General features: G+C 40.5%; 1 protein-coding gene across 1 annotated transcript in view; it reads right to left on the bottom strand.

The window, feature by feature from the left end:
* Positions 1-26,166, bottom strand: part of mapk1 (mitogen-activated protein kinase 1) — a 39,473-nt gene that overhangs the window by 8,730 nt on the left and 4,577 nt on the right. Inside the window, exons 2-7 of the mRNA XM_085367577.1 lie at positions 4,633-4,815; positions 3,429-3,618; positions 3,023-3,139; positions 2,621-2,735; positions 1,552-1,683; positions 431-540 (exon numbers count right to left, since the gene is read on the bottom strand). Of these exons, the coding sequence (XP_085223703.1) occupies positions 431-540; positions 1,552-1,683; positions 2,621-2,735; positions 3,023-3,139; positions 3,429-3,618; positions 4,633-4,815 (847 nt within the window). The remainder of the gene's footprint in view (positions 1-430; positions 541-1,551; positions 1,684-2,620; positions 2,736-3,022; positions 3,140-3,428; positions 3,619-4,632; positions 4,816-26,166) is intronic.

Raw genomic sequence — 26,166 nt, forward strand, 5'->3', positions numbered from 1 at the left:
ATGCATCTGCTGACGAGTGCATTCATTCGTTTTAGCGGCGACTGGTTCTTGTAAGATGCTTTTCTACTTTATTTGAACACCTAAAAACAATTTCTAACTACAAGCACAATTCATGCCATAATATTTTTTCTTACACTTTTAAGCGTACATTCACCCTCTGACGGTCTTCACTCCCATCGTTATCTTTGAACCTCATGTTGAGGATCAGGCCTGAACTGAACATGAGCCTCTGAAAATGGAGGACTCAGTATTTTTATATATATAAAAAACTGCATATGGAATACAGCACCTGCTAAAACAGTTCAATACTTCTGCTGAACTCCTTGAATTAAAGCTGGAAATCTGCTCTTCAATCATCTTGTAAAATAACAAAAGTTGTGCTGTTTTTTTGAACCCAGGTGATCCATATAGCACAAGATGCCTGACCCACCTCATCTGTGGGGTCGTAGTATTGTTCCAGGTAGGGGTGTGCCAGCGCCTCCTCCACCTCGATCCTCTTGTGAGGGTTAAAGGTCAACATCTTGTCCAGCAGGTCCAGAGCTGTAACACAAAGATGGACTTACTGTAGGTGACTCTGAAACAACAACAATATCCTTGTCTGTCCACTAGAGGTCCTAGTCTACATCCAACATGTTATCATTTTTTTAAACCATCCTTTGACACCAAAGTCTGTCAGTCCACCTCTGATCAGCTCTTTACTGAACACGAATTTGATGCATCTCTTCATCCAACCTTCATCCAACCTTAATACTGTGTGACAATGAGGGGTTCAGCTTACTGAATTTGCAGAATGGCTCTAATAAACATCTGTGTTAGCCTGTGTCACTGCATGATATCAGTTTGGAAGATGTCATGGTGATACGGTGAATATGTGGTGACTCATTGTGAAGTGTTGTAAACAGAAAAGGATTTAAGAGCAATATCGCGTCATCCACCTGCACTGCTTTTGTGCTCTGAGTAAAGGTTTGGCCACAGTTCTTGAGTTTGACCAAATCCATCATTCAGCTTCTCTCTGTGAATTTTACAGCTTCTGAGGACGTTTTTCTTAAGTAAACTCAAATTTACACTGTGTAAATATTATCATCAGCTTCTCTCTGAATTTGGCTTCAGGCTGCCTGTTGGTGGACTCACATTGTGATTACCAAAGATTTTACTAAAGCTTTTCTCACTATGTTGAAATGGCACTCTGCCTTTATTAGCACTGTTCTTATGAATGATTTGATTTAATTTCAGCAGTGAAGGAGACAGAAAACCATCATGCACAGAAAAACCAACTGAACCTGCAAAAACATCATTAGAGTGTAGTGAGCGTGTTTGAGCCCCAAAGTCCAGATGTTGTGACTACTGTGACTGCTGTGTGTTATGCCAGGGCACAGGTCATCAAAGAAGTAGACACAACATGAATGTAATGTGATGTGTATGAGGTGAGCCAGGTGTAGGCAATCATTTTTCTCCCCGCTCTATAAAACGAAATTCTCTCAGGAAATGTTTAACATTTACTAATCCCCTGATGACCAAATACTGCGGTTATGGTGAGATTCCACCTCTTACCTTTTGGATCAGCGTTGGGAAAGAGACGGTTCCACGGCACTTTGCAGCGCAAAGGCAGTGACAAGAGATAGTTCCTGGCTTTAATGTTGATGATGCAGTTGAGATCCTCCTGTGAGGGAGAACCCAGAATTCCTGGAGGACAAATAGAAAATCATAAAGACAATCAGATTTTGTTCTTTTATGATAAATAAATGATATGTAAAATGATAAATGATATGATATGTAACAATTTGCAGAGCCTCCGCTAAAAGTTTATACTGAAAGGAAAAATTCTCAAAAACGGACAAAAACATTCAGACCGCACAACGAACGGACAGATGGGAGAAGCAACATGTGGTCTAGCACCAAGAGACAAAAAAGTCCGACTTGATAAGGACATATTAGTGTCTACGGTATCTATGGACTGGCACCAGGAAGCTGTTGCGACTGAGTGTGAAGTCTAAAGGTATCAAAGTTTTTCTTACAGACTAAATAACGCAGCTGAGTCACACCATAATGATACACTGTACTACCAAACAAATACAGACCAAACAAATTCATTATCAGGAAAAACAAAGTTCATCATGGAGGACTCGGCTTGGTCAGACCATCTCCAAAACAAAACAGGTTCCCAGTATGAGGCAGCGAGTACCAAGCAAAAGGAATCCAAGAGGGAATAACCAGTAACCGGTGCAGACGTTTACTGATTACATGGCCACTGTTGCTCAAACTGGAGAAAACCTCAATGCTTGCTATGATAGACCCACAAAGCAATGCACTACACAGCCACAGAGCCCCAGCTGAACCCCAGCCACCACCTGAGCTGAACAATGGAGCAATAGAAGTGACTCAGGTGTGTGCGGTTTGTGGGGATCATGGGATTCATCTAGATGTGTGTTTGACTTATAGACCCATAACCTAACCCTAACATCTCTGATCCGTTCTGGCAGATTCATTTTGCAGGAGGCTTTAATTTTGTGGCCTATGGGCTAAATGTCAGCCTCTGTGGACTTACACATCAACACAACTCATTTGAATTTTTAAAAATGGAAAGTTCTACATGTTTACTGCATGCAAAGTTTATTTTTACCCAAAATATGGTTAAGCTGATCCAAGTAATGCTTCCCCGGAAAGATTGGCCTGTTGGACAGCATCTCAGCCAGGATGCAACCCACTGACCAGATGTCTATGGACTTGGTGTAGCCCTGAAATCAAGTAGAACAGACATAATCATGATTACAGTAACTAACTTAGTTATACACAGCATTAATATACCATGTGCCTATCAAGTGCTGCAAGTCATTTTAAATTATTCCAACTAGTATTTAGAAATTAAAGTTTAAGACTTGAAATAGAAATACAAAGTTTAAAGATATTATCACTAACAGGGTCGTCGTTTTCCAATCAACACGTTTCAATGGAGGGCACAAAGTATTTTTTAAGTTGGGAAAACCTAAAAACACTAAACATACTCCACTGTTACTCTACTCGCCTTTGAGTTGAGCATGATCTCAGGAGCTCGGTACCAACGAGTGGCAACGTACTCTGTGAGGAAACCAGTGTGATCGTGGTCGGGATCAGCCACACGAGCCAAACCAAAGTCACAGATCTACAAAAAAATGAGAAAGGCACAAGAAATTGTCACATTAGAGGACACAACATAAAAATTATAGGCTGTAAAACGTTGAGAGTCTCCACAGCAGATTTGTATTGGTGAGGATTTATGACAACATTAAGTTATTTAATCATGAAATCATGATGAAAATATGTCTGGTGTTAGTTAAACCACCATACGAGGAGGTCTTTCCCGTGACAAGAAAAATATCTGAATGGGGCCTTAAGGGTAAGTGCCTGAAAACAAGCATTTAAATGAAGCCAGCATCTGCTTGAGACGCTACCTTGAGATCACAGGTGGTATTGAGCAGAAGGTTGGAAGGCTTCAGGTCACGGTGTAGTACGTTGGCAGAGTGGATATACTTGAGCCCTCGCAGGATCTGGTAGAGGAAGTAGCAGATGTGGTCATTGCTCAGGTGTTGAGTCTTCAGGAGCTTGTACAGATCTGTTTCCATTAGATCCTGGACAATATATCTGCACGGTTCCAGGTTAAGGAAAGTCGGCTTTTATACTGAAAAAAATCACTCACACACACGTGTGTATTTATATCCTTGCAGGGACATCTCATTGACATAATGCTTTCCCTGGCCGCTTACCCTAACCATCAAAAATGGATGCCTAACCCTAACCATAACCTAATCGTGACCCTGACACTAAAACGACATTTTGGTCCCCACAAGTAGAGTAAACTTACAATTTTTGGCCCCCACAAAGATGTTCACTCACTCACTCACTCACTCACACGTAGCCAAAACACTTGAGGATTCAAAACAGAGTTTCACAATCTAACGTGTGGCGTCAGAGTGACTACGTACATCATTTACAGACAGTCAATAGTCATGACTCACTTACGAGGCCATTATTAGTCAGTATGGTAAATTTTGGTAAATGTATTCATCATGCTGAAAGCTCACTGACACTTAAGTTCAGTAAAACTATTCACTGTTTTACGTTTCTTTGTTTTTTTTGTTAAAGGAAGACTTGATAAGAGCAAAGGCGGATGCACAGCTGCAAAAATACAAAACTATCTGATCAGTTGTTGGGTCTTTTAGGACTTTTAGTCAAGTTTCAAAGTCCCTAAGCATGAGGATTCTGATTGGTGCTCTTGAGGCCAATATGTACTGAAACTGGTCCAGGTGGACTCCACCTCCCTGACGACTCTTGGTGAAAGAAAGCCAGTGCAATTTAGTATTTGTTCTTGGGCACATGCTTGTGTTGCCAGGCTGAGCAGCTGCAGGCTTCAGTCACAGACGCAGTGTAAAACTATACACAGTGCCTGCAGGCTTGATAGTCTGCTACCATTTGGCTACAGCGAAAAGCATCTCTGCCAACTGTATGGCGACAGGTGGCTATTATGTAATGGAAGACAAATAAAAACCTCTTGACCACAAACGTTTGGTGGTAATACCAATCTGACCAGCAGCTAAAGAAAACCATCAAACACAAGAATGAGACGCTTTACACTCAAACATGCTTCAGTGAGGATACACATCCTTCATCTGCTCGATGGTCGGTGCACGGATAATGTCGTTGATTCCGATAATGTTCTCGTGCTTGAAGCGCAGAAGGATTTTGATCTCTCTCAGGGTTCGCTGGCAGTAGGTCTGGTGCTCAAAGGGGCTGATCTTCTTGATGGCCACGCGTATCTTGTTCTCCCGGTCGTAGGCAGAGCTGTATTTAAAAAAAACAAAAACCCCAAAATAAGACAAAAATGCAAACCTTTTAAATCCATAAAACTCAAATGCCAGATATTTGCAATAACTGCATTAATTTATAATTACGATTCAGAACCACTTATTAGGACAGAAAGGCCGCAGGTGACCAAGACTTTCTCGCTGTGGTGATGGTGCTAACACAGCTAAGAACATGGCCTTTGTGGTGAAAGTGAGTCACACTCTCTCCTCTGTGAATGCCCAGCTGTGCCCAAAACTGAGCACAGCCATTATCCAAATGTTGAAAACCATGTTTTCAAGTTGGGATGGTAAATATGAGAATCAATCAAAGAAATACAGACCAAGGGTCACTGAGCTGATGGAGCACACCTCACTAAGATGAACTGCTCAGGACTCTCCCTCTCTTCCACACCTGGAATCAAGGTTTTTTCCCCCTTTAATTGCCTTAAGTCAATGTTTGGTGGAGACTGTGCAGACTGTAGTCAATGTAATCAATATTAAAGCTATAACCAATATCGCACAAAATAACACTTGATATAATCAATTTCTTCCATATCCAGCTCTAAGCTTCTGTGCTTACTGGGCCAAGCAAGTTCAACAAGTGCAGCCTGAAGAACCACACATGTCACATACCAGCACGATACTGTAGCTTATATTAACTTCTAATAACTATCTTTAGAAGACAACAATAAAACCTATTCCACAAAAAGACCACATGTTCATTCACCAAAAAGTCACGTATAATCCCAAATAAGGATTTATGAAAAAGGTACCATACAATTTTTAAAAACAACTGACCAAAAAACCTTTAACCGTTACTTTAACTATTATTTACAAATGAAAATGGCAGATAAAAAATAAAGAAACATTGCTGTGTGAATCAAACCCGCTCAAACCTCTGTGACAAATGCCACTTCCTTCCTGTGGTTTGCAAGCGAAAAGTTTTTCATGTTAAGTCAAATCGGCAGGAAATGCTAGGTTTGAATTAAAAGTATTGTAAAACAGTAAGCACACACTAAAATGGAAAGATAAGTGTAGCACATTAGCTTTTACACGAGAACTACTACAGCAATATAGAAACTAGTGGTGCAGCGGATCACGGTTGATCCATAATCCAAACCGATCCCACTCCACGGTTCGGCACACACGTGATCCGAAGATTCGAAAAAGAAGGAAAAAAAGTATGAGTGTGGTCAGTCTGTCAAGCGATAGCTATGGTCAGCGCTAGTGGTCCAAGTGGAGGAGCAGAGGAGTTTGAGGTATTTAAGTAGCCCTTTGCTGCCCAGTTCGACCGCTTAAAGCTATTACAGAAGCTACTGGGGTGTTTAGCTGCAGACATGAGGCTGTACTCTCCTGTGCAAAACAAGGGGTTTAAACAATGATGAACGTGCTTGAGCCACGCTATGATATCCCGTTGCGCGTCCACTTCAGTGACAAGATCGTTCCAGGCATGTATGCGCAGGAAAAGATTAAAGTTATGGCTGAACTGTCCCAGGCATCTTCTGTTGCCCAACTAAAAATGGGTGGAGCTGCAGGTCAACAGAAAGCTACGTGACCGTGACCGCTCATTATATCACAGCGGAGTGGTAGATACAAAGCCCTGTACTGCACCTTAATTTGTTTTTATACAGTTCCATGGAATGAGTCTTGAGTTGAAGGTTTTAATAGGCAAAAATTACTTAAATAAGTTAATAAGTAAATGTTAAAATTCTCTCTTTTTTCCTTTTTTTGCTGATCCGAAAATTGATCCGATCTGTGACTTAAAACCGTGATCCGATCCATGAGATTTGTGATCCGTTGCACCACTAATAGAAACCCAACCGGTTTAAGTGCTTTCAACCAAACCATATCTGGAATGTGATAAAGACAAAACATTTTCAGGAAATTAGGAAGCCGTCTTGCATGCCGGGTATGGAGGATCTAAAGTTAAAGCTAGATTTAGAGAAGGAGCAGGGAGTTAACATGCAAAGCTTAGCTAGCTACTTTCATATCACACATTCTTCACAGCAGAGGTCAACCTTAGCAGAGAGATCCCTCACTAAGGTAAAGGCTCATTACACAAACATGTATGATTAAAATATAGATAATAATAAAATAATTCAATTCAATTTTATTTACACAGCGCCAAATCACAACAAGAGTCGCCTCAAGGTGCTTTACATTGTAAGGTAGACCCTACAATAACACATACAGAGAAAAACCCAACAATCATATGACCCCCTATGAGCAGCACTTTAGTGACAGTGGGAAGGAAAAACTCCCTTTTAACAGGAAGAAACCTCCAGCAGATCCAGGCTCAGGGAAAAATAATAAATACGCTTATCAGTTACTATATTGGAAAAAACATTTGCAAGCCTTTTCAAAACTCTTACTCCAAAATTAGTCTACGACACTTCATTGTCATACTTCGCATGTGGCTAAGCAGAAAACCCAATCCTAATCATTGCCTACAGACACTGACAGACGCCCTGACCAAAGGTGCTGGAATATTTTTATGTACCATGCAACTCCAGCGGCCATAAACAAAGACAGGACCACAGCACATGAACACCGTGTGTGTGAGATTAGATGTTGAAAGGGAAAAATAAACACTAGCACACCCTTTGGCATGAAGAGGGTTTGTGTATCAGCACTTTTCTCTGCAGGGTTTTTACTTCCAAGAATGACACCACTTATTTGTCCTAACTAGTAAAAACATGTTGGCTGGATTTTTGTTTAGTCTGCCCACTTTGTCTTATTTTCTCTTGTGCAACTGTGCAGAGACCATAATTTCCAAAGCAGAAAGCAGATGTGATGTTTTGAATGTGGGACACATTAAGCCTTTTAGAAAACAAAATCTAAACTTCACTGCCATCACAATTCCATTCATCATAAAATGATCCAACAAATTTAGTGCTTTCATTGACTTTATTTTACATCCTAGAATCAGCTTTTTAACACAATATATAAATGTTGGACATCAAGAGTACTTTCCTCTTCAGTTTCTGCTCACAGCTGTAACTTATTTTGGAAACATTTTTAATTTAGAAAAAGTATCTTTAGTGATTATGTGGAAAAATGTGGGTGATTATGCTCGCACCCAACAGGCTCAGTGTTCATCCACTCAAATATCCAGCCCTGCCTGTGCTGAAACACCTCCTCCACACTACCCCAGGTACAGACATGTCCACTGCTGAATATCTGGCTTTTTTCACTCTTAATGGCTGTGTCAGACCCACGCTGTGGTCTCAACCTAAATCTCACAGCCTTACCAAAAAACCCAAAACAAAAGCAAACACACTTTACTAAAATAAATAAGAAGATATGCAGGAGTCGACTTCAATTAATCTTTTCCAATTATTAGTCTGCATGAATGACTGCAATTTTGACTATAAAAGCACTTTGTTTTTTTGTATGTTCTAGTTTTTTGTTTTTTTTTAAAAAAACTGAATAATAATGACAGAAGTTGAGCCCGCCTACATACGTCATGGAGAACGATTAATTTACAGCCTGGTGTTGGGTGTGCGAAATGATCAAACATCTTCAGATGACACATCCAAACCAAGTCCAGCTGACCTAGTACTGTCAGGAAATGCAAATCACTGCTGCCAGCTCATCTCACCCCATTTGGTACAACCAGAAAAGCAAAACTGCACAACGCAGCTGCACCTCGGGATGACAAACTGAGAGAATTTGCAGCTTTTATCATCTTCCTCAGCTTCATCGTTTACATCTACACAAGCATTGTTTTATTTCGGCACATTACACACAACAGAAATGACTGAAAAACACCCACGTAGTCAGACAAAATAAGAAAATGAGTTGCTATAGTGATGGGGGTGTAAGGACTGCAATGTAAACACAAGTGTGCCAGCCTTCTGTGAGGGAAATATGAGTGACCTTCCTTTCCACTTGTGTGAGAGGAGTGTGTGTGTGTGTGTGTGTGTGTGTGTGTGTGGGAGGTAAGTAAATAGTTCTCCATGTAACTGTTCTACACCAGCAGATGCCCTCATGTACAGAGAAGCAGGCAACGACAGTAGTTATTCATCAAAGCTGCAATCCGATCCAGGGCAGAGGCAGTTTGGCACAGACATCATATCCTCGTACTGTTTTTAAACAGTCAATGGTACAACAGCCTCCTCCTAGTTTGTGGAAATGGCAGACATGAGAAGCTAAATATTTTCATGAAACTGATAATATGTCAAAGGTCAAAGATAAATATGTCCCTAACTTTGGAACCATTTAGAACAGCAGGTCTGCAGCAGTACTGGATGGTATAACAAAATGTATATTTTGGAAGACTTTGATGCTTTCACTTTATTTCACAGCATAAATCCATCTATGCATCTGCTGCTTATCCAGTATGGGTCACAAGGGCAGCAGTCTAAGCAGTGCAGACTTCCCACCCCAGCCACCTCCTCCAGCTGTTCCAGAGAGACAACCAAGGCCTTCCCAAGCCAGCCGGAAACGTATTCTCTCCAGCAGCTCTTGAGTCTGCCCTGGGTCTCCTCCACACCGGATATGCCCAATACACCTCACCTAGGGTATCTCCAGGATGCACTCTAGTCAACTGTCAACTCAATCTCAACTGGCTCCTTTCGATGCGCAGCTCCTCACCCTCTCTCCCTCTCTTTCCTCTTCCGGTGAGGAGCCACCGGAAGAGGAAAGCTCATTCCCAGCAACTTCATTCTTTCAGTCACTACCCAGAACTTGTTGAGGTGTTTGGAGGAACGTAGACGTAGACTCATCAGTAAATCAATACTCTGCTCTCGCTTTACCACAACAGACCGGTACAGCACCACTCTCCCCTCGTTCGTGAACAGGACTCTGAGATACCTGAACTCCTCCACTTGAGGCAGCAACTCCTCCCTGACCTGAAATGGGCATTTCACTTATTTCCAGCTGAGAACCACGGCTTCAGACTATGAGGTGTTAATTCTCATTCCTGTCATTTCACACTGGCCCAGTAAGTGCTGGAGGTCACTTTCTGATGAAGCCAGTATTTAATGGCAATATTTCTGGATGACAAACCTTTAGTGCAAAAAAGCTGTGAAACAAATCTCCATTTGGACTTTTCTTGAGTAAAACCTCCTGTTAGCTTTGAGTAACACACAGACACAACAGTCTGAAATACCACCTCTAATCTACTGATTTGTATTTTTGGACAGGATTTTCATCTGGCTGGACTCTTATGCTCTGATTCACATGTGCATGCATGTGAAATGAATATTTTCTGCTTTTAAAAGACGAAAAGTCCACATTTGGAGGTGGGAGGGGTTAAGGGTGACAATCAGACTACACATATTTTCACACATCAATTAGGTTTATGGGGTGAGGCATCATAAATCACTGGATCAGGTCTAGAAAAGGATCACGGTTTAGCCAACTCTAAACAACATTGGTTGCAACTTCTTTTAAAAAGCTCAGTGTCTTAGTTGGCATGGTGAAACGTTTCTGCATTTTCTGATGCAGAAATATACCTTCTAGTGAAATACATCAGGCACAATGTTGTGCTCATGATCATGTGACCATTTCCTGTTTTGCAAAAGACCAGGATGGTATAAAGATGAATGCAGATATCAATCGTTGGTTATGAAGCCCTGAGATGAGCAACCTTGCTGTTCCTGAACTGATGTGCACAATTTTCTTTTGTTTTATTATTCTCAGGCTGCAGCTGCAAAAAAGAGAATTTGGTGCTTTTGTGGTTCATATTACTGTAAAGTATTTATTAAATGATCGCACTGACATAAGATAAAACTTCTTCTAAGGCAAAAAAGGCCTAATACTTTTTGGTTTCAGCTTTTGAAATGCTGTTCCATGCTATAGGAATTTATGACAAACAAAAAGTATTGGTTCATACTGTATTTCACCATATTTACTGAGCCAAGCCCTGCAGTTCCTTGTCCCTTTATCTGGCATGCAGAAGGAACTTTGAGGAAGTACAAAGTACAGAGTTCACCAAGTAGTTTTAATGCAGTTATCTCTGCCTGCTAAGGCAGTTTTGAGCTGCACGGCTTTATCACTGGAGGGTGGACTCGGGCTGCTCTCAGGCACCTGTGACCTTTGAACTGAAAGCTATTACTCTGCAGATCAAACCTGGTTTAAAGCCCTCATTTTTTTTAGCTATCCTGTTTTGATGAGCAATAGTTTAACTTAGTTTATTTTACTATTGTAATTTTTTTGACCATTTCACTGACCTACATCCATCCATCAAAAAGCATTAAACGTCATATGTGACTAGAGCAGGGCGATATGGCCAAAAATATTTATCACGATATATATTTGAAAATTTGCGATAACGATATAACTGACTATATAATTGATGCGAGACAAAATGCAACTCCACAACTTTACTAGTGCAACCCCCCCCCATCCATTTATTTTTACTTAAACAAGCAGCTGTTTTTTTATGTGCATTGAAGCTATATAAAAATTTAACAGTGCAAATGCAAATTCCTTACTGAAAGTTTAACCAAAAGGCATTTCCAGTAGAAATGGGCTGGCATATCCAGAGCATAACCATGTATAATATCCACTGAAGTTAAAAAGAGGTGCTTTGCAACATTAAACTGCAGTGTGCCAAATAAAAAAGTCAAATACGTATTTTTTGGACAATAAAGGTGCATGGGATTATAAGGCACATTAAGCGAAACAAAGCAGTCAGATAAATCAAACTTTACTCAACTCATTCTTCTTGCTTCCTCCACTTCTGTACCATTGATTCATTAATGCTGTATTCTATCACAGCTGCTCTATTCCCATGTTGTTGCAGTATATTAATCACTAACCTCGTATTGTGGATGGATTATCTCAGTTGTTCTCCTGACTGAAGTTTGGTCCGTTTACAGCATCCTGCCATGCGACTGTATTTGTCTCTAACCATCAGGAACCTTCACGTTAACTTTTATCGAGTGGAAAAGTGTTAGCGTTCATCCTCCAGCTTCACTGTTTATGTTATGCTAACATAGCTGTGTCGCTAGCAATCACGTAGCACATCATTATATACCAGCTAGCCCAACTTCAGTAACTTTACAAACATCACTGCTGTTTAGTTTTCTAACTTCATTTATGTTGGAAGTGATAGCAGAGCTGTACATTTGAATTTTTTCAGAAATCTCTCAGTCAGAACATGCTATATCATGCTGAGGTAACTAGCGAAACTAGCGAGCTAACTTCCGCTAACTTCCTGCTAACTTCTACCTCCGTTAAAAGTAATAAATTCTGTTTTCATGGATGCCTGGATGCTAAACTTCATAGTTACACCTGGTAAAGCAGCAATGCTGATCGTTTTATTAAAGATGAAAGAATTTAGACAGATTTTTACTCTCAGTGATGCTGCAGTGTTCGTTTGACTTTGGGACCTGTAGTTGACGGAGTTTAGGACCCAGATTACTCCCAGATTTACGAGCACCTTAGTCCGACAAATACTGCAATTGACTATGTGCACGTTAGCATATGCTACTTCCGGTGCGGAAACTCCTGTGGGGAGCTTTGTTTCCGGTGTCCTATTCGCGCCTGGTTTATGGTCCAAAACAAGTTAAGCAAATGAATCAAGTGGCGATTTACATTTCTATAGATGTCTTGGGCATTTACCCAATATATCTGTAAATGATGTTCATTGACTTGTCGATATTTTTCCCCCGCGCCTCAGAGCAAAAGAGAAAAGGGATTCAAATGTTATATTTCTCAGCTGTCCCTCGTTTATCGCGGGTGTTATGTTCTAAAAATAACCAGCGAGAGGTGAAATCAAGTAGCCAAATTTATTTTTGACGATGCAAAACGTTTGGGGGACATCGTGGACATACTGTACTGCACTTCAGAGTCACACTGTTAACAATCAATGCAGCGATTCTGTACTGTACAGGAGAGGCGTCACGGAGGAGATCGTCTGCAGCGATCAGGACGCAGGACACAATGTGACGTTAAAAAAGCATGCAAACTTGCACTAAAAAATCTGAAACAGCGAGGTGAAAGGTGAACCGCGTTATAGCGAGGGACCGCTGTAATTTTGAAGGTAAGTCACAACATACCCTTCGTAAATACTAATGTATAGAAACCATTACCAGCAATCATTCATTTTTTGTGTGGCTTTTTTCACGGTTTGTTAATATGCTGTGTAGGTGTGTACTTGACTAGCTGATATCGACATAACGGGGGAAACATCTGGTTTGACTATTCTTCACCTGTAGTTTGAATGCTGAACATTTGCCTGTTTAATTCATAAGACCAGTCATTATACAGAGATGTGCTTCTGAATGTGGACGATGTGTCTTCTGCTGCAGTAATGCAGTTCTGCTTGTGTTGAGTGATGTAAACAACTGATCGATCTAAACGCTTGATCATTAGATTTTTTATGACACAACAGCGGTGAGTGTTCCCACGTTCTGCTCTTTGTAACTTAACGCAATCTTTCCGTTTTCGAGTTTTGGACATGATTTTGGAGTATATCTTCGCAGTAGCGATTGACCGCAAAGTAAAGCTACCGGAAATATACAACCCCACATCCGGTCTCAAACCAGGAAGTTAGCATTGTCTCGTGCACATAGTCAATAACAAGGCCCGCTTGCATGTTCTACCAAAAAAAAAAAAAAAAAAAAGTGCTTTGTTGTGTATCTGACGGACAAACACCAAACCAGTTCCACATCACTGAAGTGGCACCATTTTTACAAACCAATTCTCATTCATCCGTTTCACTCAATGATCCGCTTTCTCCCTTCTCATTCTCCGTTGCCGCCATGCTTTTCAGCCATGTGCGTATGAAAACAAAGGCACTGCACATGCGCGTTTTACCCATATTCTATTGCGATATTTCATTTTCTTATCATTGCCTAACATTGTACCGGTATTACCATGAACGGTATAATATGGCCCAGCCCTACATGTAACTGCATTTATTAAGAATCAGCTGTAAAGTCAACCAATCAGTGTTTTTAAACAGAGCATAAAAGTTGTATTAAATCCTTAAATTCTCCTTTACTTTGAGTTATACGGGCCTACAATTAGGAAAAAAGGTGAATCAAATAGGACCAATTTTCGATCCACATTGTGTACTTTCCTGAATTTGGGGAAAAAAGGCCTAGGTATGATTATGCAATAATATTTTTACAAGCTAAATTTAACACAGCTTGTGCAATCATTATTTTAATGAAGTTGCTCTGTAGTGAAATCTTGTTTTTCCTATTTCCTCTGTGCACTTAGTGTTTTCTGAGCATGCTCACTGCTCAGGAAGAAGCTTTGTGGGGGTAGGGGGGGTGGGGTGCCTCCATTTCCATGGAGACAAGAATACAAGGCTTTTCTCAGTTATGCAATAGGACTGTAACCATGACAATATTCATGGTTAGAGTGGAAGGAAAAAAAAAAGGGGGGGGGGGGGGGGCAAAGTTCACTGTGCTTAAAGGGCGACCCATGGTGAGAATGTGGACTGACATCACAGTCACAGGTTTAAAAAGGCAGCGTGAGTACCATAGCTGTGGGGTTGGGCTTCACACCACACTCAGTGCTGCTGTGAGGGGGTTTGCTGCATTAAGAGGTGGTACAGTAGGACTCGAGCGTCTCTGCCATTTACAATTTACTGCTGTGGCCTGCAGTTACTGATTCAGACCGACAGCAAGTCATAACTGCTTATCAGTCACATCGCAGATTACTCATGGAATTTTTCCTGAATAGACAAATGTTAGTCAGAACCAAGAGAAAAATAACTTTACAAAAAGAAAAAAAGAAAAGTGATTGGACCATAGCAGTTGAATAAGCCACACATAAATTTAAACACGTCATTGGTTTCCCCTGTTTAAACTGCTTAAATGAGTTCCTAACAATAATATCAAAATTAACCTACAGTGAAATAAATTGACATGTGCATCTGCAACAACTATGAAAACTGTTCTCCTTAACACGACTGCACTGCTACCAGAAACCACTGGTATATTGTCCGGCCTACAGAACACGTAATCTGCAATCTTATTTTTGTTAATTTCATCCTGTAACATTGATTTATTTCTGCACAGAGATCAGTTAAGTTTAATCTTTTTGAGCTGCTCTCTGAGAAGCTTCAGCAGATAACCGGGCGACACTGACCATTGGCTGCAAAAGCTTAATTCAAGTTCATTGAGATTTATACCCTCCAGCATTTATCATTGGGAACGATCATAGATTTAACTGCATTTGCATGCTTACTAAAAAAAAAAGAAAGAAAAAAAGTTAAAAAAACAAAACAAAAAAGTCTTTCCTGTTTCTGTGTACACTAACCACAATAACCCATTTATAAAAACATGCCAGCATGGTGTTTGTGTCTGCAGGTGCTTTTCAATCAAGCTTACATGGGTGTATGAAATATTCAGCTCTGCACAATAAGCCATTTGTTTCCCTGACGTCAGCAAAATGCCCACATTGAAACATACCTATAGTTTGTTTTCAGAGGTAAAGCGCTATAGTGCGTGGAGCTCAACAATATCATTTCACTCACTGTTCGCATTTATAAGTAATAATTAGCAGGTAACCTTATTGCAGCAATTCAGACTATTTAGCACAAACATGATAAAGAAACTTTGAAGAGCATGAGCAGAGAAAAGTTTCTTCCTCAAAGCCATTTCCTCACACAGTATGCATCGCAGTTTTCTAATATATTTGTACAGCCTCAGTGTGGCCTGCAGGGTTTCGTCACAGGCTTTGCATTAGTGACTGGTGGAGTCTATTCTTACATAGGGGAGAAGCCACTCCTATAATAAAAGCCACCTCTGCTACTATCATAAAAAAAATAATGAATCCATTTACGTGGAATAAATCATTAACTTTCCAGTGTCATTTCAGACTGAAAATGAGACATATATAACTCCAAGAGACTGTATGGAGTCATTCATAACCCCAGCTCTATATTTAGGTGTGCCGTTATGATAGCCTTAATATTTTAACCATTATAGGCTTAAACGTTACTGTAACATTTAAATTTGCTGCTTGTTGTCCCCATCCTTTTGAGTATAAAATGTTTACGAGTCCAGCAGACCAAAACCCAACAGCTGAAGCTGAAACCAACACAAATTTTTGCATTTAAATAAATAAATAAAATAACGCCAGTTATTATTAGTTAGCTGCCAGCTATTAGGAAGGCACAATACTGGTGTCAGTAAGCCAACCTATGGACTGAGGCATTTCATTCAGTTCTATGTTATTTCAGTTTTATTTTCTAATTTTTCTTACTATAAAACTAGTCGATTATTTTCTTTTACCAGTACAATAACTGGTAAATTAGATGCCAGGAACATCTGTTTTTACTGATACTGTAAGTCATTTCATTGCTTTCATTTCTTCACATATGAAGTGGATTATACAACCAAATGTATTTAAAAAATACATTTAAAACAAACAAATAAAAAAAAGTATACTTTATACGTACACACACGTACTCTTGACTTCTTTCTAGGTTTTTATATTTCACTCTCTGATCACAGCTGCTAACATGACATCTAAATAAATTTATATAGTTTATTTAACCTAAAAGCATAAAGCAGACTAATATCAGGCAAATGAAGCAAAACCTGAATGCACAGAATCTCGCCATCAGTCTTAATGTGCATCTCCACCTGTTACCATCAGTTACAGCTGTCATTCTTTTGAGTCATCGAGTCACAACCCGATTTTTCTAAAGCATGTCGAACAAATTTAAAAAACAAAAAAAAACTTTCTGGCATTTAGAATGACCGAAAGTGACTCTCTGTTTTATTCAGTATGACCTGCTATGGGTGACTGAGCTTATAAACCCATTAGGAAGGTGTTTACAGAGGTCCCCAAAATTTATTCTGTTCATCAGGACGTAGTGTTTTCAGTTTCATCACTCATCCAAGTGACTTCTTCAGTCTCAGCTGATTGCTGGTTTCCAACCTTATAAACAGTACATTTGCATAATGACTGAAACAAGCCCACTGAAGGAACAATGGTGCTAGTTAGTACTGACCACAACATTATCATCTTTCCGGCATACAAAGGTAGATGCACAGTTTTGCTAAACCAGAAAGACTATCATAAGAAAATTTTGTCGCTCAGTGACGAAAATACTTACGAGCCTCTGAAACGAGACCCAGGAAGTGGCTACAGGAAGAGGGTGATACCAAACCAAACAACCTCTGCCGAAGTGGATGTCACAGCACAGAAGAGCTACCTCGTCAGGCCAGGACTCTGCAGACTATTTACACCTACAGGCCAGTGGACACTCTTTCAAGGATGAGGATGTAACATCCTGGACAGGGAGGAACGCTGGTTTGAGGGCGGAGTCAAGGAGGCCATTTACGTGAAAAGGGAAAGACCGTCTCTGAATCGAGGAGGGGGCCTAAGGGTCCATCTGTCACCATCTTACAATGCTGTGATTGCAGCCGTTCCCCAACTCTCTGTGAATGGTGATCTTTGATAAAGTAGCTTTGATCAGTGGGTGTTGATCAATGGTCATGAAAACTTCCATAATTAAGATTAAGGAACTGACCTCCCAGCCCACCCAGCCCATTGTTCCTTCAGTGGGCTGGTTTCAGTCATTATGCAAATGTACTGTTTATAAGATTGGGGAAACCTGCAGTCAGCTGAGACTGAAGAAGTCACCTGGATGAGTCACAAAACATTTCTCCCACTGGAAACGCTACTTCCAGATGAACAGAATCAACTTTTGGGGATTTACTCACCTGGATGATTGAGCATGCATCAAGTAATTTACAGAGGTCAAGTCAGAGAAAAGCACAACAGCAAAACAAAAAACTGTACACATGTGACTCACTGAAACTTTTCCCTGCAGCCCATTTTTAGGCATCTGCTAAGAACCACTGATATAAATGCTTAATATAGGAACTCTCCTACAGATAGCACTCATATTTTAATTTCTGACCATAGGCCTGCTGCTTCTCTCCTATTTAGCCACAGCCTACCTTCCAGTTCCAAGGCTTTGACCAAACACTTGAACCTCAGATTCAGATGCTGGTTTTTTTTTTTTTTGCATCAATTCAAAGTCTTTCATTTAAATGAAGCACTCTCTCGCATCTCTGAATGAGGGAAACCAATTAATACAAGAGCTCAAGGGAGACATTTTTCATAGACAACAAATTGTGCAAATGAAAGCATCGGCAGTCTCTAGAATTCAGAACTCAACCTGACCAACACAAGGATTTTGTCAGTGGCTTCATAGTTATTTAAAGCGCATTTAGATTTCATAATGATGAACTGTAATTAGAAAGTTGGAATCCTTTAGACTTCTTTCAGAGAATCTGGACTTTACTGTGACTTATTGGTTAGAAAACTCAGTCTTTTGGTTTAAAAACTGATAAATGAACCAAAGTAAGATGTCACACTGAAAATTGTAAAAAGGTATTTTTCCACTGTGGGAGTGAAGACTATAATGAAGTCCTAAAAACAGCAAATACTCTGACCGTAGCTTTTAAAATGTTGCAATTTTGTGCTTTTAAATTAAATATTTCTGGGGCTTAGCAGAGTCATTTTCATGGATTTCTAGTTCTTTATGTCACTTCATATACGGAACGATTAACAAAAAATATATCTTAGTTTGTCACAAGTGTTTATTTTAGGGCAATTACATTTTGTTTGTTTATTGAAGCACACTTGTGATTTGTAATTCATGCAGATAATTTAGACTATTCAGCCGAAAGGGTGCTAACCTAAGGTAATTCAAAGACAGGCGTGTTTTAAAATCTCTGAATGAAAACATGCAACTTTTCTTGAGAAAAAAAAAAAGAATCTTCCACTGTTCATTGTGATAAACATCCTTCCTTCAGCAAAACTTTGCTTGTCAAGCCCAAAAAAAGAAAAAAAAAGAAAAAAAAAAGTATTCATTATAACACTGGTGTGTGTGTGTGTGTGTGTGTGTGTGTATTTATTTTAAGGCAAGTTGAACTTTCGTAAGCATACCTTGACATAAAAATGAGGGCAGGTGATAGAATCAAAGCTAATTCTGCATATTTCACTGTGCATGAACTCGATATCTGCCTTTTTCTCATTAGGTTACAAGTCCTAATGTAAGCTCAGCACTGTGGTTTCTGAGAAATGCGGATGCAACAGTAAAAGCAGCAACAACATGCACCTCTAAGTCCTGATGATCAACACAGATATTAACATCAACGCAGCAGAGCAGCGCCTGAATGTTTTACAGCCCTTCTGAACCAGAAGTCGTCATGCTCGTCTTGGCAGGCGCAGCCACCCAAATTACCCAAATTACATCTCCTTCTGAATTGCACAACAGGATTTCAGAGTGTCAAGGCTCTCATTCTCTCCCCCCCTCTCTCATTGGCTGTGGAGTGGTGGTACTGATGTCAGAAGCAGAGGAGTTGCCATGGAGATGGGCACCACAGTGGCATTTCGAGAGGACGAAGCAGAGCATCGGCGGTGGCTAAGAATCAGGCAGGTCAAGGACTCGAGACGGAGTCAGAATCACCAGAGGACAAGAATGACAAATAAATTTAGGATGAAATGTTTACAAGCAACAAGTGTTTCCCATGCTGGATGTCAGTGATACCAAAGAGTTTGCTGTGATAACACAACTTTGTATTTCTACACAATACCAAAGCTCAAATGATAGCCAGGTTCACATTATGAGATGCCAGATATCAGAGGTGCTTATTAGTCCAGCGGGTTCTTATATAGGGCTTTTCTACTCTAACTGGGCACTCAAAACACATTATACAACTTACCTCATTCACACATTCACACAGGAGCTCTTTTTTTTTTCTTTTTTTTTTTTATAAATCCTGTCTGGCAGCTTTTACAATCAGAATTATGATTTGAATACACTTGTTGTGCTAACCACATTTTTCATGTTTTTTCCATGCATGTATGTGTTTTCTATCTAACATTTGCACACACCGGATGGATCGCAGAGCAACCTTGGGTTACTATCTTGCCCGATGATATTTGGCATGCAGACTGGAGCAGCCAAGCATCGGACCACCTGTTTGGTGAGTGCGAAAAATTTAGTTCCATGTATTTGTCAGTTTAATAAACCAAATATTATCCCAAAGCATTCTGATGCTTTTTGTGTGACAAACTAAAGAACTATTTTCTTCACAATTAACTTTACGTTTTTATTTAGTTGTAATTAACTATAATCCGAATCTGGAGTCATGTTCATGTCTTTCTTTTCTATTATACATGTCTGCGCAAGTGCGCTTTAATGTGGTTAATTTATTTAATTTCTTCCCTTTATTTGTTTATATAGCCATCAACACAAAAAAAGCTCTTTTCGAATAGCACTGGAGCAGTTTCAGTGTGCTGCTTTGTTTTTACCACAAACCGTATAAAAGATAAACGCCGACACCGTGACGTCACCCACTGGTTAGTCAAGTCCAGTTCTGAAGCCTTGAGTTGAGCATTTTCAGCATATTCTGAATAATCTGACACTTAGAGTGATCAAAATTTACAAAATGGACTTTAATATTTTATTCAATATGACCTGAAATGAGTGAATGAACCCATGTATTTAACCAGAATCCATTTATAGACATGGTGTCTGGCTGCTGTTTTTCTGCAGCCTTCTGTAGGACTACAAGTCTTTTTGCAGCCACAGGAGTAATCCTCTGGTGGCCATTAAACAGAGTCTCTTTCCTAAAACAGGCTTCACTAAGCGATCCCCACTGCATACTAGCTAATATAAAAGCATACGACTTATCCCCTCCTGCCGTTTTCCTTGTTCCAGTGTGATATGAACAAAAAAAAGTGGAATCTGACCAACTATCACCCATCTTTTCAGATGTAAAACTTTTTATAAACACGAGCCACTTCAGCAGCATTCCCCCATGATCTAACTGCTCATGTGGGCGGGTTGAAAAAGGCAGAGTTTGCCATGGCAGCTTCTGAATATTATCACAGAGGGTGATACAGTATCTTGTGATTGTGTAAGCATACAGTGTTAAGAGGCTCAGTGTACCACCAATCTGTGGTTGTACATCTGCTCATGTCAGGGCTTTCCAGCCTCAACAGGCACCAACAAGAGGTTGTTGAAAGCAAAAATAGGCCTGCTCTGAAAATGACACAGACATACCTCACAGTCGACTGGTAAGCAAATGTCTTCATGCAGCGTACCAACTTAGGTTACAAAGAATCTGCATCATGTTTCAGGGTTTTTGTAGAAAAATAAACAAAATGTGCATTTAATGAGAATTCACAGAAAACGAATATCCTGCTGTACAGTGGGCGACCAGAAAGAGAAGTGGGATTCTTGGTCCAAAAATACGCTCTTTAAGCAGAAGCTTACATCAGCGATATCTGATCTTATAGAACCTCCGTAAACACTTTTCTGATTACTTTATGGGCTCAGTCACTCATTTTGGGTAACAGTGAATAAAACATGAAGCACGATCATTATTAAAGTCAAAAAGGAGAAATAACGTGTATACCGATTTGGTATATAACTGTCAATAACAAACTAGTCAGATCAACCTGTAGCTTGTCATGTCTGGTTTCAAAACAGCAAGATGGTGACAGTTAAATGCTCAATGTGAATTTGGTTTAAATAATCCAAAGGAGTTAAACCCAGTAGAGCTGTAGAAACATAGTTCTTCATAATCTTTAAAAAAAAAAAAAAAAGAAATCACACAAGCAATCAGTGTATCACTGTGCATCTGTGGCTTTTACTCATGTTTAATCTCTATAGAAAATGCAACAACAGAACAGTGCATCCTGCTTTACTGACTCATAAAGGCCAGCTGACTGCAGCCCAACACCACCATACAGCAGCGCAGCCTGACAAAGAACTGACTGATGGTATTTAAAAATATTTCAGATGCAAACTGAGGGATGTCTGAAGTACACCCTGCAACACTTTCGCTGGCTGCTGCACATCAAAGCTACATGCCCAACTGGCTGAAAACCACAGGTCTCAAAAAGAACGCAGAAAGAGGAGTGCAAGGAGGCTGAGGCTCGCACAGCACTCGCTCCAACCGCCTCTGACTCGGAAGCACACACAGCCAAAAATACAGTAACGCTACCAGAGTCAGTGAAACAACTGGGCTTCAACCTGAACCTGAGTAAGGACTGCGAAAGGATCACCGATTTGTGAATATAAGCGAAACTGAAGAAGCCATCATGGGACGGCATCTGTGTCACTCCTTCAGGCCCATACAGTCTGCTTTACTGTGACAAGAGCGCAAATACAAGGAGCAAAGCAAAAAGATGTTAATGGTGACAACATCAGGTGCTTACACCATACATGTATCCGTTTCTCTATTGTTGTTGCTATTACAAAGTCATTAGATCCTCTGACACTTAGTGTGCACAGTTTGGGCCAGTGCTAGTGCTGAAATCTGAAGCTCAACGCACCCTGAAACATATGGCTACCGTATTTTCACGACCATAAGGCGCACTTAAAAGTCTTAGATTTTCTTCAAAAAGTGCGGCGCGCCCTATAGCGCAGTGCGCCCTATGTGTTGTAAGGAGGACGTAGTAGAGAACACCATGAGAACGTTAAAGGGTGAAGTGTGGGCGTTGATCGTATATACCGGGACAATCGCACATACCTGTATAAAAGAACAGGTATGTGCATTATGCAGGACATCGTTGTTTTAACAACCCTGAAAATGGCAAAGAGACACGCTTACGAAGCACAGTTTAAACTGAAGGCCATCAGCTACGCGGAGGAACATGGAAATCGAGCAGCGGCGAGAGAATTTAAGATTAACGAATCGATGGTTCGCAAATGGAGGAAGCTGGAAAACAAGCTCCGGCAGGTCAAGAAAACGCAGCTGAGTTTCCGCGGACATAAGGCGAGGTGGCCCGAGTTGGAGGAAAGACTCGAGCGGTGGATCATCGAGCAAAGAGCGAGCGGGAGAAGCGTTTCGACGGTCACCATTCGGCTAAAAGCAGTTTCACTAGCTGAAGAGATGAACATTGAACATTTCCAAGGAGGTCCGTCTTGGTGCTTTCGTTTTATGAAACGGTGCCATTTTTCCATCCGGACCAGGACTACGATAGCGCAGCAACTTCCAGCGGATTATAAGGAAAAGCTGGCCATCTTCCGCTCCTACTGCAGCAAACACATCGGCGACAAAAACATCCAGCCCAGCCACATCACTAACATGGACGAGGTCCCGCTCACTTTTGACATCCCGGTGAGTCACACTGTGGAGAAGAAGGGGACCAGCACGGTAGCGATACGCACAACGGGGTATGAAAAGTCTTCTTTTACTGTTGTGCTTGGCTGCCATGCTAATGGACAGAAACTGCCGCCTATGGTGATTTTTAAGCGAAAGACTTTGCCTAAAGAGAAGTTTCCAGCAGAAATCATCATTAAGGCAAATGAAAAGGGCTGGATGGATGAGGAAATGATGAAAGAGTGGCTGAGGGAGGTGTATGTAAGGAGACCAGGTGGTTTTTTCCACGCATCACCATCGCTGTTGATCTGTGACTCTATGCGTGCCCATCTCACAGCCGATGTGAAAAAACTTGTGAAGCAAATGAACTGTGAGCTTGCTGTCATTCCGGGAGGCCTGACAAAGGAACTCCAACCGCTGGACATCGGTGTGAACCGCCCGTTCAAAGTAAGGCTGCGAGCGGCCTGGGAGCGATGGATGACCGGTGGAGACCACAGTTTCACTAAGAGTGGAAGGCAGCGCTGGGCGAGTTACGCCACAATTTGCCAATGGATTGTGGATGCTTGGGCTAACATGTCTGCTGGCACTGTTGTTCGAGCTTTCGCAAAAGCCGGCATCGTTTCCGAGGAGCCGCACGGCACGGAAAGTGACTCTGACGGTGAAGACAGTGAACCTGGCATGTTTGATGGAGATTTAGCGCAGCTGTTCAATTCAGACACAGAGGATGAGGACTTCGATGGGTTTGATTGATGATAAAAATGTGAGTACCAAACTTTGTTTTGCTCCTGCTTTATTTTTAAATACGCACACTTGTATGCTTGTGTGTTGTTGATGATGACGATTATTGGTAATAAAAATGTGAGTACCAAACTCAGTTTTGCTCCTGCTTTATTTTTAAATATGCACACTTGTATGCTTGTGTGTTGTTGATGATGACGATTACCGGCAATAGAAATGTGAGTAAGGTACCGAATTCACGTTTGCTCCCGCTTTATTTTTAAATACGCATACGGTACTTGTATGCGCCCTATGGTCCAGTGCGCCTTATGTGTGTGTTAAATACAGTAAGGGCACACATAACTGAGACTGCGCCTTTTAGCACAGTGCGCCTTATGGTCGTGAAAATACGGTAATAAAGCTACGGGAAGCGGTCGGTACAGTCCGGAACAATAAAAACCACCTCTAGAAGTAGCAAGAGTGTCTGGACTATAGCTGAGTGTGTCTCCAGCAGAGCGTTCAGACACACTGAAAACCAAGATGACACAGCTCAGCTGTCCAAATACCTGCCAATGTCATTGTGGGACAAAGAATAAGTTTTGAAGTGTACTTAAAAAATTGCAAGGTCAGCCTAATATGGAGAGGCAACTCACAGTTTAGAAGCTATGACATGACCCTCCCGTTCTTCAGTGTAATCTTCAGGATATGGGGGATAACTGGTCAGCCGTTCTCAGTGATGCTGACGGGACGTAAGGTGTTAAGAGATGTGCAGTTGTTGTTGGTGACAATCCATTAAGGGATTTAAAAAAAAACATGCAATAATATCCTAAAAAGCACAGGAGGACAGTGAAGAGAGGCCAGAACATGGGACATGCTTTATCGTATATAAGCGAGCAGCGTCATTTTGGACCAATTAAAGATCCAAAAGGGAAGCATGATCCAATCCAACGGGGTGTAACAATAGTCAAGTCAAGTTGCAATAAAAGCAGATGTAACTCTCTCAAAATAAGAAGGACTTGGCCATAGAAATAAGCATAAACTGGAAAGAGTTTATTGATTTTACAGTGGATTTAATCTCTTTACCCGATTTTAAGTCAATTTTCAGGATTTACAGGATTATTTATAATAGATAAGGATCCAGTCCAATTATGAACAAATACAACAAATAGCTCCAAGAATCATGTCCTTGGTTTTACTCTCATTAAAATGGTCATCAAAGTTTTGATGTCACTAAGACTTTCTAACTTTTTAACAAGCACTTTATTTTGCGTGAGGGGCAGGTAGATTTGGGAATCATCAGCATAGAAGTGGAAGGACATGCTCTAACTTTAAAAAAGCAATAGATCAGATGGGAAGTGGGCAGAGAACTGTCCCCAAAAGAGAACCTTGGGGAACTCCACAGAGTAGCAAGATGACTGACATTAAAACGTCTTTGCAACGTATACCACTCTAAAGCTGTACCTTTACTCTCCGCACAGTGCTTAAGGTTGACTGGGTCCAAGGGTAGAATTTAAAAATTTGAGTCAGAAGAAAATAAAAGAGCATTCGAAATTCCTAAAAGTATAAATTATGAAGTGAAAAGCTTTGCACATTAATTTTTCTCTGTAGGAAAATCTGCGACAAGATTAGAATTGTTACATCTATTTAATATTTTTAAGAAAAACAAATAATGCACAAGTTCTATTGTAAAACATTTAAAATAACACCTAATGGCCATACATTTTAAAACCTGTGATTTTTTTGATCAGCCAAGAGATTTTTCTATCACTGGAAATTAAAAAAAAACCCTAACAAAAGAAATTAGAGTTTTGAACGAAGCAAAAATCCCTCGAGTTTCCCTTTCGACCTGAAAGGTTTTGTTCAAACTTGCCCAGATTCATCATCATTCATCAAATGGACTGAAACATTCCTGAAACTGGTCACAACATGCTTTCTCTGAAAAGGCCCTTAAAAGAATACTATTACAGCTACAGCCATTAAATACTGATGACAAAGCTCCAGACAGACAGAAGATCATCATCATCATTAACATCAATAAGAACCCAATTCTGGAGGAAAATATGAACTTTGATGGTTACTGGAAGTGGCACCTGCAGAGACCACACTGACAGAGGCCACATTTCGGTGACGGAAACAAAGTTCATTAAAGAAAAGTTCAAACCTTTCACCCAGTTGGCAGTGTGATGGACAGGGAAGGTGTGGAAAGGCCACAGTGATGAGATCCAAATCTTAGAAGCAAAACTTTAAGCAAGTCATCACTTGTAGGAAATTAACATAAACTGCTTGCCAAGACGACGCCTAGAGCACTGATATGTACATTTTACAGTTCTACCTAAATCCGCCTTCCTGGAAATTACGTTACAGTGATAGAGATCTCAAAAAGCATAACTGCTCTGTTTGGTAGTAATCCTCCATTTAACACAGTTCATCAATTAGCGCAATAGTTAGCACAACAGTTCATAAAACAAGATAGCATGTAATAAGATGGACAGGGATGCACTGCATTTAACTTTTGTCAGTGTCAAACCGACACACTATAGATAGCGTACCCTAAGCCACGCTGATACCAAGAACCGATCCACTAA

The sequence above is a fragment of the Diplotaxodon limnothrissa genome, linkage group LG12 (genome assembly GCF_057381915.1).
Source record: "Diplotaxodon limnothrissa isolate DT_005_m linkage group LG12, D_limnothrissa_male_GT1.1, whole genome shotgun sequence".
Classification (NCBI taxonomy): domain Eukaryota; kingdom Metazoa; phylum Chordata; class Actinopteri; order Cichliformes; family Cichlidae; genus Diplotaxodon; species Diplotaxodon limnothrissa.